The 12618-nt window shown below is 36.9% G+C and overlaps 3 protein-coding genes across 4 annotated transcripts; 2 read left to right on the top strand and 1 right to left on the bottom strand.

The window, feature by feature from the left end:
* The first annotated feature begins 613 nt into the window (after positions 1-613).
* On the top strand, positions 614-4880 carry LOC141671736 (TPR repeat-containing protein ZIP4). The gene is made up of 5 exons (XM_074478063.1): positions 614-2064; positions 2777-2966; positions 3065-3097; positions 3236-3856; positions 4015-4880. Exons 1-5 carry the CDS (start codon positions 773-775, stop codon positions 4657-4659), a joined length of 2781 nt encoding a protein of 926 aa, XP_074334164.1. The 5' UTR covers positions 614-772; the 3' UTR covers positions 4660-4880.
* Positions 4881-4972: 92 nt separating this feature from the next.
* Positions 4973-8056, top strand: LOC141671738 (rhodanese-like domain-containing protein 4A, chloroplastic). 2 transcript variants are annotated; one of them, XM_074478067.1, is made up of 4 exons: positions 4973-5779; positions 5906-6008; positions 6632-6859; positions 7078-7666. In XM_074478067.1, exons 1-4 carry the CDS (start codon positions 5061-5063, stop codon positions 7117-7119), a joined length of 1092 nt encoding a protein of 363 aa, XP_074334168.1. In that variant the 5' UTR covers positions 4973-5060; the 3' UTR covers positions 7120-7666. The 2 variants fall into 2 exon arrangements, with proteins under 2 accessions (XP_074334168.1, XP_074334167.1); XM_074478066.1 differs by lacking the exon at positions 7078-7666 and adding an exon at positions 7673-8056 and having other exon boundaries at positions 4978-5779.
* A 172-nt stretch (positions 8057-8228) lies between these two features.
* Positions 8229-12599, bottom strand: LOC141671217 (uncharacterized). Its single transcript, XM_074477373.1, has 9 exons — positions 12384-12599; positions 11838-11919; positions 11610-11689; positions 10903-11005; positions 10635-10791; positions 9896-10024; positions 9565-9651; positions 9316-9360; positions 8229-8559 (listed from the first exon to the last, which is right to left on the bottom strand). The coding sequence occupies exons 1-9, from the start codon at positions 12460-12462 to the stop codon at positions 8371-8373; spliced, it is 951 nt and encodes a 316-aa protein (XP_074333474.1). The 5' UTR covers positions 12463-12599; the 3' UTR covers positions 8229-8370.
* Positions 12600-12618: the final 19 nt, after the last annotated feature.

Raw genomic sequence — 12618 nt, 5'->3', positions numbered from 1 at the left:
TGATGTAAAATTTTAAATGCAGGAGACTGATCTATTCAGATGCCTGGTGCCTAAACCTTCGTCAATGGTTTCATGGGGGATATTGTACCCCTGACTGATATATGTAGTGAGCCGTTCGATAATCGATTCATGATGGTGGTAGTTGTTAAGTAACCAAGGCCCAAACATAATCTTATACTCTTTAATTAGTTTGTTAATTGCAGTTGCTGCGGAACAAAAGTAATTTACAAATATAATTAGGATAGAAAACAATCTTTGAAGTTTTATTTTGTCTGCGAGATTGTTGATTTCATAACATTGCTTTCAATTAATTCCAAAAAAGCCTAGTGAGTTTTTGAAACTCATGAGATTGACTCAATTTAGAAAAACTGAGTTCACACTTTTGCTGAAGCTCAACTCGGGCCTGTATAAATTTACTAACAACTTTGACTCTAATTTGACTCGAGCTCAAAAATAATATACCGGAGTACAGAAAACAAACAGAAATGACAGAGTTCTCGAAAGCGTTTCAGAAATACTTATGTTAATGACGTTTCTCCCATAAATGAAATATGTTCCGTGTACATTAACATGAATTCCCTAAATATAAATATAGTTAGGCTATCATTTGAATTTAAATATAAATTTGAAAGATAAAAATAAGTTAGGTCACTCGTATAAGTTGTATTTCTCTTCGGTTCCTTCACGCAATACTAAAAACAAGCTCGTCTCTATAGTTTATTGTTACTTTTATTCTAACTCGTCTGGTTAAATTTCGAATTTCCCGCCAAAAATGAGAATAGCGGAGATTTCGTCGCCGGAGCTCCGATCAAACCACGGTGATCCCCAAACTCATCTCCTAACGCAGATCGAGTCATCAATTAAACGCCTAGAATCTCAATTGCCTCCATCAGAGACTCTCTCTTCCGATCTCCGACTCAGTCTGACTCAGCTCAAATCGCTTTCTCCATACTCCAACTCGGTGAAGCTCAACATATGGAAACTCAGTTATCGCCTATGGAACGCCTGCGTCGATCTATCCAACGCTTCGGGCGTTAAGTTGAACGATGAGCACGCTAAGCTCAGGCAAGTTTCCGCCGATCTTCTATTTTTAGCCGCTGATGTTACCGGAATTCCTTCTCCGGCGTTCAAGTCAGCTTCGTTCTTCTACAAAACTGGCGTTATTTGGCATGATCTTCGTAAATTTGATCTCGCTAGCTCTTGTTTCGAGAAAGCTACTGATCTTATCTCGAATTTTGATACAGCTTCAATTTCTGATTTAGATGAGCGTAAGCTTTTGTTGAATTTGAATATCGCACGATCTCGAACGGCTTGGGAAGTCGCGGATCGGAATATATCGATTACTTTGTTGAATCGATCGAAAACTGTGTTATTTGGATTATCTGAGAATTATTGTGCATTAGCGAATCAGTACTTAATATTTGGAAAGACGATTCTCGCTAGGAATGAAGTTGCTAGTGTTGCTGATGCTTTGAAACTCATGAATGAAGCATTGGATTTGTGTGAAAGAGGATTGAGGATTGTGAAGAGGTCTGATGAATCATTAGGTTTAAAGGAATTAAAATCGAAGACGTTGAGATTCATAGCTGCATCACATTTGCAGACAGATGATTTTGAGAGTGTTTTGAAGTGTGTTAGGGTTTTGAGAGATGGCGATGGAGATAGTGATAATCATCCGAGTTTGAGTGTGTTGGCTATGAAGGCATGGTTAGGGGTAGGGAGGTTTGAAGAAGCGGAGAAGGAATTGAAAGGAATGGTAGTGAATAAGGGGATTCCGGAAGCTGTTTGGGTCTCTGCAGTGGAATTGTACTTTCAGGCAGTTGGAACAGCAGGGGCTGAGACAGCGAAGGGAATATTTTTAGGACTTTTAGGGAGATGTCATGTAAGTGCAGGTGCAGCCACTAGAGTGGTTCATAGGGTTATCGGTGATGGTGTTGGTAGTGAGGGGTCAAAGGTGAGGGCAAAGGTGGTGGCTGAGCTTGTCTCCGATGATAGAGTCGTTGCTCTCTTTGCTGGGGATGTTGCCAAGGAGCGGACATCAATGCATTCTTTGCTCTGGAATTGGTCAGTTTATTATGTACTGAGCACCTTATCTGATTTTATTGAATATCGTTAAGCATCTAGTGTGTGGTTATGCCTATTACTTTACTGCTGAAAACACTATGATTTGGTTATTAATACAGTGCAACGCAAAGTATATCATAAACGTGCTATTTTGATGATGATGGCGCATAATTTAGATAAAAGTAGATCTTTATAAGAAAGCATAAAACCATTTGTTTTGGCACAACAATAATAGTTAGGCCATTGAAAATGGATATTACATTATTACAACATTTCTAATATACTAGCAGAAGATATACAGCGGACATCTGTATATGGTACTCATTGTTTCAATGGTTGCTAGGTTGGACTGTTGCCTGTTGGAATGGACATATATCATATGTTTTCGGGTACTTATGGGATGACAATTATTATATGTTGGTATCAACACCTGGAAACTGAAAGGATGGTATTTTCATAATTGGTGGCTATATTATTTGTGATAGATGCATCTCAGGTGTACGAAGTGATACAAAAAGCTTAGCAGTGTTGCATATACTTATTTTTTTTGTTTAAGGTTTTATTATGTTTATAGTTTCTGTAATCTTATTAAGTCCGGAGTAACCTGATATGAACAGACGACAATTTACTATGTCATTTACAAATATTTACTATGTTTTGGCTGATCTACGTATACTTTATAGCATTTACAACAATTTACTATGCTTTGCAGTGCTGCAGATCACTTTAGATCAAAAGATTATGAGACCAGTGCTGAGATGTTTGAAAAGTCTTTGCTTTATGTCCCTCATGCTACAGAGAACAGAAATCTTCGAGCAAAGGGTTATAGGGTTCTATGCCTTTGTCATCTAGGCCTTTCCCAGTTAAAACGAGCGGAAGAGTATATTGATGAAGCTGAAAAGGTATGGAATACAGTCATAAGTAAAATTTCAACATCTTTACTTACATATATATCAATTCAGTTCTATATCTCACTTTCTGTTCTTCAATCATCTCATAGCTTGAACCCAACATAGCCTGCGCGTTTCTCAAGGTCCTCTCTCTCTCTCTCTCCCTCTCTCTTCCCCCCTCCCTCACCCCCTCTTTCCAAGACGTGTGCCTCCTAAAGATGGCCACCAAAATTCTGGTTTGCTGAACTAAAAATATTCTTCTTAAAACTTGAAATGTGCAGTTTAAGATCTACTTACAAAAGAATGAGCATGATAGGGCTGTTACTCAAGTTCAATCAATGTCAGCTTGCCTAGACTTCAGTCCTGACTTCCTCTCCCTCTCAGCACATGAAGCAGTTGCCTGTAATGCACTCCCTGTTGCTGTTGCCTCTTTATCTGTGCTATTAAACTTTTACTCTTCAGGAAAATCTATGCCAACATCTGAAGTCGTCGTTCTTCGTACTCTTGTCACGATCCTCATCCGAGATCCTCTTCATGATTCTGAAGTCCTCAAGTACATGAAACAAGCTCATGCTCGTTTATCTGAGCTTGGAGCTGAAGGCTTTTTTGGGAAAGGTGAGGTTGGGACACGGGAGCGGAACTGGTTGGCGATGCAATCATGGAATATCGGGCTGAGAACTGGGAAGGAGAAAAATTATGAATTATCTTGGAATTTTTATATGTTGGCATCAGGATTCTATGGTGCAATGTTAGACGGAGAGATGGATAGAGACAATGTAATGGTCTGTAAATCACTGATATTGGCTGTTGCTGCTAAGATAGCAGATGAAAAAGAAAGGAATGCTACATTACTCGAAACTGAAGTCAGACAAGCCATCGAATTACTAGACAGGACTCGGAAGGTATCTTCTGAATTTTTTTGATTGTTTCTTTTGGCCGCCACTATATGTTCCTCCGGCTATAACTCTCCAACTTATGTTAATGCTTTTGCTTTTGAAGTGAAATGTTGTTATTAAATGCTTTGTAAATTCAGTATGATATGTATTTGGTTAATATGCAGATCCTATTGTCAAGCGCTGCTGGTCCCCAACCAAACATTGATCAGACTACCTACATTGAACCGTATTTCTTCTTTGTGCACACCTTGGTTGCCTATGATCTTTATTCAAGGCTCAGTGACACAGGACCCCAACAGCTTCACTTGATAAAAAGCTTTGCCGGTTCAAAATCTTGTAATCCTAGGTATTTACTTCAAATTGGCCTGATTTCATCAGATGGCCCACGGTCCAATCTTGAAGTAGCCACCTATGCTTTAAATACCTGCCTCTCTAGCTTACTCGAATCCCAGTCTCCAGATTATGGATCTGTAGCTCAAATTATGAGGAAGCTAATTAACCTTAGTGCTGTTTACAAAGCTGATACTGATGATGATGCCGTATATGGCATGTATAGACAAGCATACCGGATTATGGTGGGACTAAAGGAAGGTGAATACCCAATTGAAGAGGGAAAATGGCTTGCAATGACAGCATGGAACAGGGCAGCTCTTGCGGTAAGAATGGGGCCTGCTAGTGCAGCAATGAAGTGGATGGATATTGGTTTGGAGTTGGCCGGGAAGGTTCAAGGAATGCAAACTTATCAATCATGTATGGAAGATTTCATAGCTAGTTTCAAGGAGAAATGCAAGGCCACAAACGCCAACTAAAACTGCTTCAGTTCATAGTATAACGTAATTGTACATTCTTCTGTTATGAACTTGTAATGCTGCCTTGCATTTGTCTGGAATTTATTTTAAATAGACCAAATTAGATAGATATTCAGTGCAGTTCTACTTCGTGGGCAACAAAAACTATAGAGCTGTTAATGTGTTAATGTGTTAATATGCTTAACCTTAGCATATTGTTTCAGAGTGTTACAGATTATGAAATAATTTTGACATTTACAGTTTAGTTCAACGTAATATATGAATTGTATATTTGTCTATGACAACTAAAAAGAAAAGAATGGATAAAAAACCTAAAACTTTATAGTTCATACACACATGTGCACAGTGCATATCTTATCGTTTCTTTTGTTATCAAATCCAAAAGCCAAATTATCTTGGTGATGGAGTCTTCTTCTTTCTCTATATGCCTCTCATCATCTTCTCCACCTTTCCAAAATCACTTGAAAACCCACAATCCATACCCAAATTCTATTCTCTTTTTCTCAAATTACAACTTGTTCACTTTCAATTTCAATCCCATTTCTTCCTTATCCAAGAAAAAAATCACACTCAAAGCTCCAACATTTCACCAAGTTCCCAGAACAAACTCTCCATATCAACTAATCAAGAACAACCCTTCTTCTCTTTTCCAAATCTTTGTAAACACCCATCTCTCATTTCTTTCTTTAGCCTTCTCTTTACCTCTGTCTAGCTTTGCTTCTGAAACAACAACATTGCCAGCTGAGCAAGTCTCCAACAAGATTAACATAGAGGCTATCTTGGTTTCTATTGATGACTTCTTCAATAGGTACCCTTTCTTTGTTGCTGGAGTTACTTTCATTTGGCTTGTTGTTATCCCACTTACCGAAGATTACTTGCAAAAATTCAAATTTATATCTGCTATCAATGCTTTTCGCAAGCTTCGTGATGACCCAAGTGCTCAGCTTCTAGATATCAGGGATGACAAGTCTTTGAGGACTTTGAGTTCACCCATTTTGAAGATTTTGAATAAGAATGTGTTGCAGGTTGAATATAATGAAAGGGATGAAGATGGGTTTGTGAAAAAAGTGCTGGACAACTTTAGGGATCCAGCAAATACCACAATCTGTATTCTTGACAGGTAATTAAGATAATTCGAGTGGAATTCCGATAATTGTGTTATTTTGGTTGGAAATTGTAGCATGACTAGTTTAAGTGGCTAACTGATAGAATTATTGCTGATTAACTTCTTTTGGGTGGAAGGTAGTTTCGATGATAACTCCTTGAAAGTTGCTGAGTTATTGTTCAAGAATGGTTTCAGAGAGGCATATGCAATTCGGGGTGGAGTTAAAGGAAAGAATGGGTGGCTGGTACTCTTTTTCTCTGTATTTAAGTTGTTAACGCCCTTTCTTGTTTCTAGTTCTTCAGCGTAGCTCATTAACACTTAATAGTCTATCTCTCGTAACATTATAAGCTGTAGCTTGTTAATTAATTGACTTGTCTTTTCATATAGAGATGTTAAGTTAAAGGTCAGCTACTGAGCATCTGAATCAACTCTTGTGTTTGGTGGATATTGCCATTAGGGCGATGTTGGTGGTCTGATGATTATCATTTTATTGGTGATTTTTGTATTGCCGCATAAAATTTCATTATATCAAAACTGAAAGAATAAGATACTGAATCAGAATGAGCATGTAAGGCGGCACACATGTGACCATATCCCTCGAGTCCATGTGCAGTAAATTTTCAGATTTTAAATCAAGATGGAAAACTGAAGTCGGATTATAATTTTCCCGGAGAAAGTTTTCTTGTCCTCCAAAGCGGAGAAAGTTTTGTTTATGAGTGAAATTTAGTCTTAGGATAAATGTATTGGCCCACAATATATGTGTTCTCAGTTTTTTTTGTGTCATGTACCCCAGTCCTAAATCGTTTAATTTACTTTCATAACAGCGCCTTAACTATTATTCCATACTGATATCTACTTTTGTTGCAGGCGATACAAGAGACACTTCTCCCTCCATCTGTGCACATTTTTCCTAAGAAAAAGAAGAAAAAGTTGCAACAGCCTGAGACAAATGGAGGAGTTACCCAACAAAGTGACAATGCAGATCAGTCCTCCGTGAGTAGCAGCACTCAGACAACCAATGGATATGTAAGCAAGTCTGTTGAACCCACCGCAGAAACAAAAAATAGTGCAAGATCATTATCTCCCTATCCTAAGGTACGCAACATACATGACCGGCCATATTGTTGCTATTACAGTTATCTTTTCACCCATGCTTACATAGTCATTTCTAGTACGCCAACAACTTAGTTGCAAGTGACATTAATAATTTCTTTCCTTTACGAGGGAAGTATATTTTAGATTTTCTTTCTGGTAGTACAGCAGTAGTCTAGTGGATGAAGAGAATAACGAAATATTATGGAATTCCTTTACAGGGGAAATCTACTTTGGATTTTCTTTCTGTGGAAGTACAGTAGTGGATGAAGGGAATACCCAGATACCATGGATTAAAAGTTCATTATCAGTCGAATTATGCTCGTGATGTTGCAGCATTTTATTGCATTCCAAATCACTTATAGTCTGACCTTCTACGATTCAAGTGCAAAGTAAAAACCCCCAAATTAGCTATATTGGACATGAAAAAAAACATATTCAAATGCACAACTCCTTAGGCTCTAGTCCACCTCTGTGTCAAAAAATTACACTTTTAGGTTTAGGTCAGCAGTGAAATTGTTTAAAACGTCTTTTTACTATAATAGGCCAAGTTCAGAAAGACGCTGTCCTTTCAGTATCCTTTTTAATGATTAGTATCCTGAGGAACAAGCAGCATAATCACAATTCAGTTTCGTTACCACATTTCCCACACTGCATTCTGTGCTCGCTATATTGCGTACAGTTTTCATCTGTCTGGCTACTTTTACGCAACACGTAGAAATTTCCATCTAAGGATTCTGATTTTTTGTTAAATATGTTTTCAGTCTTTCATTACTTTCTCAATAATGACACTGACCTTCATGTTCATGGATGTAGTATCCAGATCTGAAACCACCATCTTCTCCAACTCCGTCGAAGCCAAAAAGCTGATACCAGGCCCTTCAAAATTTATTAGCTCCTACTGATGCTTGGATCTCTGCTAGCCACATGGAATGCAGCAACACAGTTATCTGATTAAGTTGTCTCGGTTATAAATTTATTCTTCCCTTGTTGAGGTTGAGGTTAATTTTCATTTTCTTAGTTTTTTGTTGTTATCCTATTTTCCAGGATTGGATTTTATTTCTAGCCTATCAAAACTTGTTTCTGACAGAATCAAGTCTAGGTATGCAATTTTAATTGTAAAAAGCTGGCAGAAGAAGCACTGTACATCTTCTTTTTCCTAGATAGCATGCTTGCTAAATGATTATTCCATTTAAGAGAGGATTTTGATTATTTCTTTGTTGTTCAACTTAACTTATTATCATTTGCACAGCCAAACAAGTGGATTTACTTGTGCTCAATTTAAATAAGAGCAGGTGATAATAAAGTAGAAAGCATTTCATTTAAATGCACAAAAGATTTATTCAGGCAGCGGAATTAATCAGAACAACAATTTAACGAACAACATTCAAATATTTAACAACATGGACATTATATATAGCTTAAATGCTATTTTACAATAATTTCAAAATTTCGACCTACTAAACTAACGCGCTTGCTTGTAATGGGAGCTACTGTGATTCACGAAATTGTTCTCACTTTACAGTTCCACTGCTTTCTGTTCCGACATCTTCTGCAAGTGAGAACTCAGTACTCTCCACAGCTATTCTACTAAAGCATGCCAAAAACTCTACATTACCTTCAGCTCCCTTCAGAGGAGATTCAATCCAGCCTTTACATTGAAAACCAAATTTTTCTACTCCGTTTATTATCTTTTCACGAACCTGCATATGTCCAAGACTAATTTTTTTAAACTTTGTACAACCAGTTTGGTTGGAAGGAATGATGTGGTAGTAAAGGAAATTTGCACAACCATCTTGTCAAGACAGTATAAATATTAAATATTGATTGGAAGAAAATACATGAAGTTATAAAATATATTTGCATTTGATAAGAGTGGTCAACGGCATTTAATAAGAGTGATCAACTGTTCAATAAATTGACATACATTTCCATAGTAATAATATTTTAAAAATATTAATTATAGTGTATATATTAGAATTAAAAAGGAAGCAACAAAGTTTCATGCATTGCTCACATTATAAGCAGTATATATAACTCTTTAGGAGTTGGTGGGGGCAAGCGGCCTCACTGCCCCCGACACATTCCCTGCCAGTCAAATACATGCAACGGGGTAAGTGTGATCTTCTGATATATCATTATTTCTTCTCCTATTTTTTGCTAAATGATCTATCATTATCTCAACATACAAATGTCAAATTAGTTACAAAATGTACTGATCTGAGCTAGAAACCTAATGCCCTTCAGACGCCAAAGTTAAATAAGCCGATATGATTCTGATTTCTTATAACAAGTATAGCAGGACAAAGGTGCCCCGTTTAGAATTGTTATAATAGGGCATAAATCTGATAACGAGCTGCAGTTCCGTTATGCATGTTTTTGAAAAAACGTGTCCTCGAAATGCAAACATAGTGCATGATAATATATGAATGGGGTTAACACAAAATCAGAGAAGCTACCTCTTTATGAACTAAAGGATCTCGCACGATTCCGCCTCCTCCAACCTGTATACAAATAGATTAATTATCCACCTGAAAGTTACTTTTCAAGAAATAGAAATTATAAAATTCATCTAATTACACATATTGCAACCTTGCAGACCCTTAGGCGTTGTGTGTGCTAACAGAGTTGATTTGTGATTGAAAGACAAATTCTATTATTGATAAAAAAAATGAAGGAAACATAGTTACAAGGCATCAATTCTATACTTGTGATCTGCGAGCCTCAAACTGAGGTTTTATTAGAGTAATCAATGTAGCATCTTGTTTCATTAAATTGACCACAGCAGGCATGACCTGCACATATTTGGGAAAAAGATGTAAACAGGAACCAGCTTCAATAGATAAATGTAAGACAAGAAGCTCTCAATAATTATAATACTATATAAGCAACACTTGTCATTATTTAAGAAACAATAATGTCTATTTTTCTGAACCCATTGGCTAAAGGCGCGAGGGTAGTCAGTGAAATTGATCAAATGCATATTTTATTAAGGCAAGAAGAAAAAATTCGGGCCAAATTCACAAATCAAAAGTTTACCAGGAGTATGGATATGAATGAAAGATCCAATGTCACCAAATCGACTTTTTGAGGAAGTTCAGAAAGATATCTCAAGTTTGTCCGATCAATTACAGATACACGCTCATCGCGGCGGATTTTTTCTGCCACCTGAAATGTGAATGACATTCATTATTTCAGACAAATACCACACCATTCAGTCGAGCAGAATGTCCAACAGTAGAAAAGGTGGAGATATGAATGGCCAACAAAGTAAGATTCCATTCAACCTTTGGTGTTTCTACTCCTCATCAGTCATCAGTCATTTGCTTCTAAAATTACAGAATATGAAAGATATATCATAACATTTCTCAATTACGTTACATGTCTAATATAGAGCTCACTGCACCGATGAAGTTTCCAAAATACTATCCTTTTTGAGCTTAATTCCAAAATAAGGAAAAGCTTTGGAGGACTATCAGCTTTAAATTATATAGTATAAGTTTGTGTTTTTTGGTACATTGTAATGCTGCTATTTTGGCTTTGTAGGGGCTCCGTTGTTCTCCATAAATAGGGCTCGATAATGGCCCGTATCAGCTCAAAAATTTATACCCCTTGATCCCAGATTACGTGATGCTTGTCGATATTTAGTAAAAGATGGGTCATTGAATTTGAGACGGGAATAGTTATTTTTTTGTTTTAGGTAAACCACAATACTATATTAAGAAAATGGAGGTAGCACATTGCCACATTATACGTACTAACCACTATGTTCTCTTACCTGTCCATATCCCACATCTACTCCATAAACAAAAGAAGCACCGTACTGAAGTAAACAATCAGTAAATCCTCCAGTTGATAAACCTGAATCAAGAGCTACTTTTCCAGCTACATCAATACCAAGTTGCTCAATAGCTGCCTCCAATTTATGTCCTGCCCTAAAAATTATAAACCAAAATAAAATTAAATCAAACAAAAGGCCTGCTCTTTCATAGTTGTGTAGAAGTCAATATAATGAGGATATTGTTTTGTTTGCAAAGAATCATCACCTACATACATATTTTGGAATTTCAGCATTGATCTCCACAACGGATTTATCGGAAACAGGAGTTCCAGCTTTATTTATCACCTTACCGTCAACAAAGACTTTGCCTAAAGAGACGGAGAGAAATTAAAGTCATGAAAAAACTTTGTACCTCTGAAGCAAAAAACATATACAAATTTAAGATGCAACTGTAATTTAATCAGGTGTCCATATACAAAGTGTATATCTAATATTTATACACAAGTGTACAGTTGATCTGTGAGTAGTTCAGTCATTAAAAAAATTCCCACACCTATCAACGAAAAATAGGGCACAAAATTATAGGGCTAGAAGAGGGGAGTGTTTCCTCTTGCAAAATTTAAAAGCTTGGTGTAGAATCCAACTTAAAAGCTTTCTATACGTACGTGTTACACAAAACTCCCTCCTACATTTGGAAAATCCTAGGAGTAATACAAAGATTATATGATTAGATATATAAAATGGACAAGGAATTGATGTTCAGAAGGGATCCCCAACGATAGTTAAACAATCAAATGTGTCATGCAGCATTATACTTTCAATTTAATTGTCAACAAGTAAAAACTAACATGTCACCGTTGTTGCAAATCCGAATGCCATAATATCTATTTTAGCAAAATTAGGGATGGAAAACATGACAGCATATATCAGTTTTACACAAATACAATTTGGAGGCCCAGATAGATCAAGTACCTTGTAAAATCCATGACTGTATAAAGGTTTTACTGTATTGCTGAAACCTTTCAAGACACACATCATCCAGTCGCCTCCTCCTAATACGGACACCGAGGGTAAGATAAGGACAGAAACATAGTATAAAAAGCAGATTGGGAATCCGGAGACATTGCAAAAACATAAGAGTTGAGATCGCTGATAGACGCTATCTCAATCAGCAAAAATAAATGAGAGAGAGGCACACACTTGTTGCGTGGCTGAAGTTTTGAAGATTTAACAGTAGCAAAGGTCCTAGTGGGACAATGTGCCAGGATCTTCACCCACCCAACTGAATAACAATAATAAACTATTCAGCGCTGGAGGAAATGTAAAAAAATTGCAAAAATGTGGAACTGATAAAACAATAACAATTTGGCAAGTAAAACATCGTCCAATATGGAGAACATGTCCAAATTGGACTGCCTGTGTGCTGCTTTGTTTTAATTTGGACATATTTACCTAAAATTGTGGTACTAGGAAGAACGTAATCGAGGTGTGTTTGTTCCAAATTGAATGACTGTGGTGTTTAGTGATTAATAAGGTAAGCATGAACTAAACAATAAACTAATCGAGCCGAGTCGAGTGTTGTTGCAATAAAATATGGGTTAGGATGCAAAAGAAGCGAGCAGAGAGCATATACATACAGACCTGATAATTATAATAAATAGATAATAATAATTCACAAGGGGGCAAAAATTAAGTAGGAATTTACACATGTAGTAATGAACTAAGAGAGTGAGAGCAAAGAAATACCGGCGGAAAGATTGTAAATTGGTGGAGCAGTGAAGCGTGATAGACGAAGAAGCTTCAGATTTTGCAGTGCTGCTGCCATTTAATCAACCCCTCAGCACAAATATTTACAGTTGATTTATCATCGCCCAAGAAGAAGAGAGAGCTTGGCAACTTGGGCTGGGAGGCATAATTTCCTATCACTCACAATAGTTTCAGCCCATTTATCGATAGGCCCACATACTAGTCCCAACTATAT

The sequence above is a fragment of the Apium graveolens genome, chromosome 7, assembly GCF_009905375.1.
Source record: "Apium graveolens cultivar Ventura chromosome 7, ASM990537v1, whole genome shotgun sequence".
In the NCBI taxonomy this organism is placed as follows: Eukaryota; Viridiplantae; Streptophyta; class Magnoliopsida; order Apiales; family Apiaceae; genus Apium; species Apium graveolens.
This window is presented reverse-complemented; position numbering and strand designations above follow the sequence as displayed.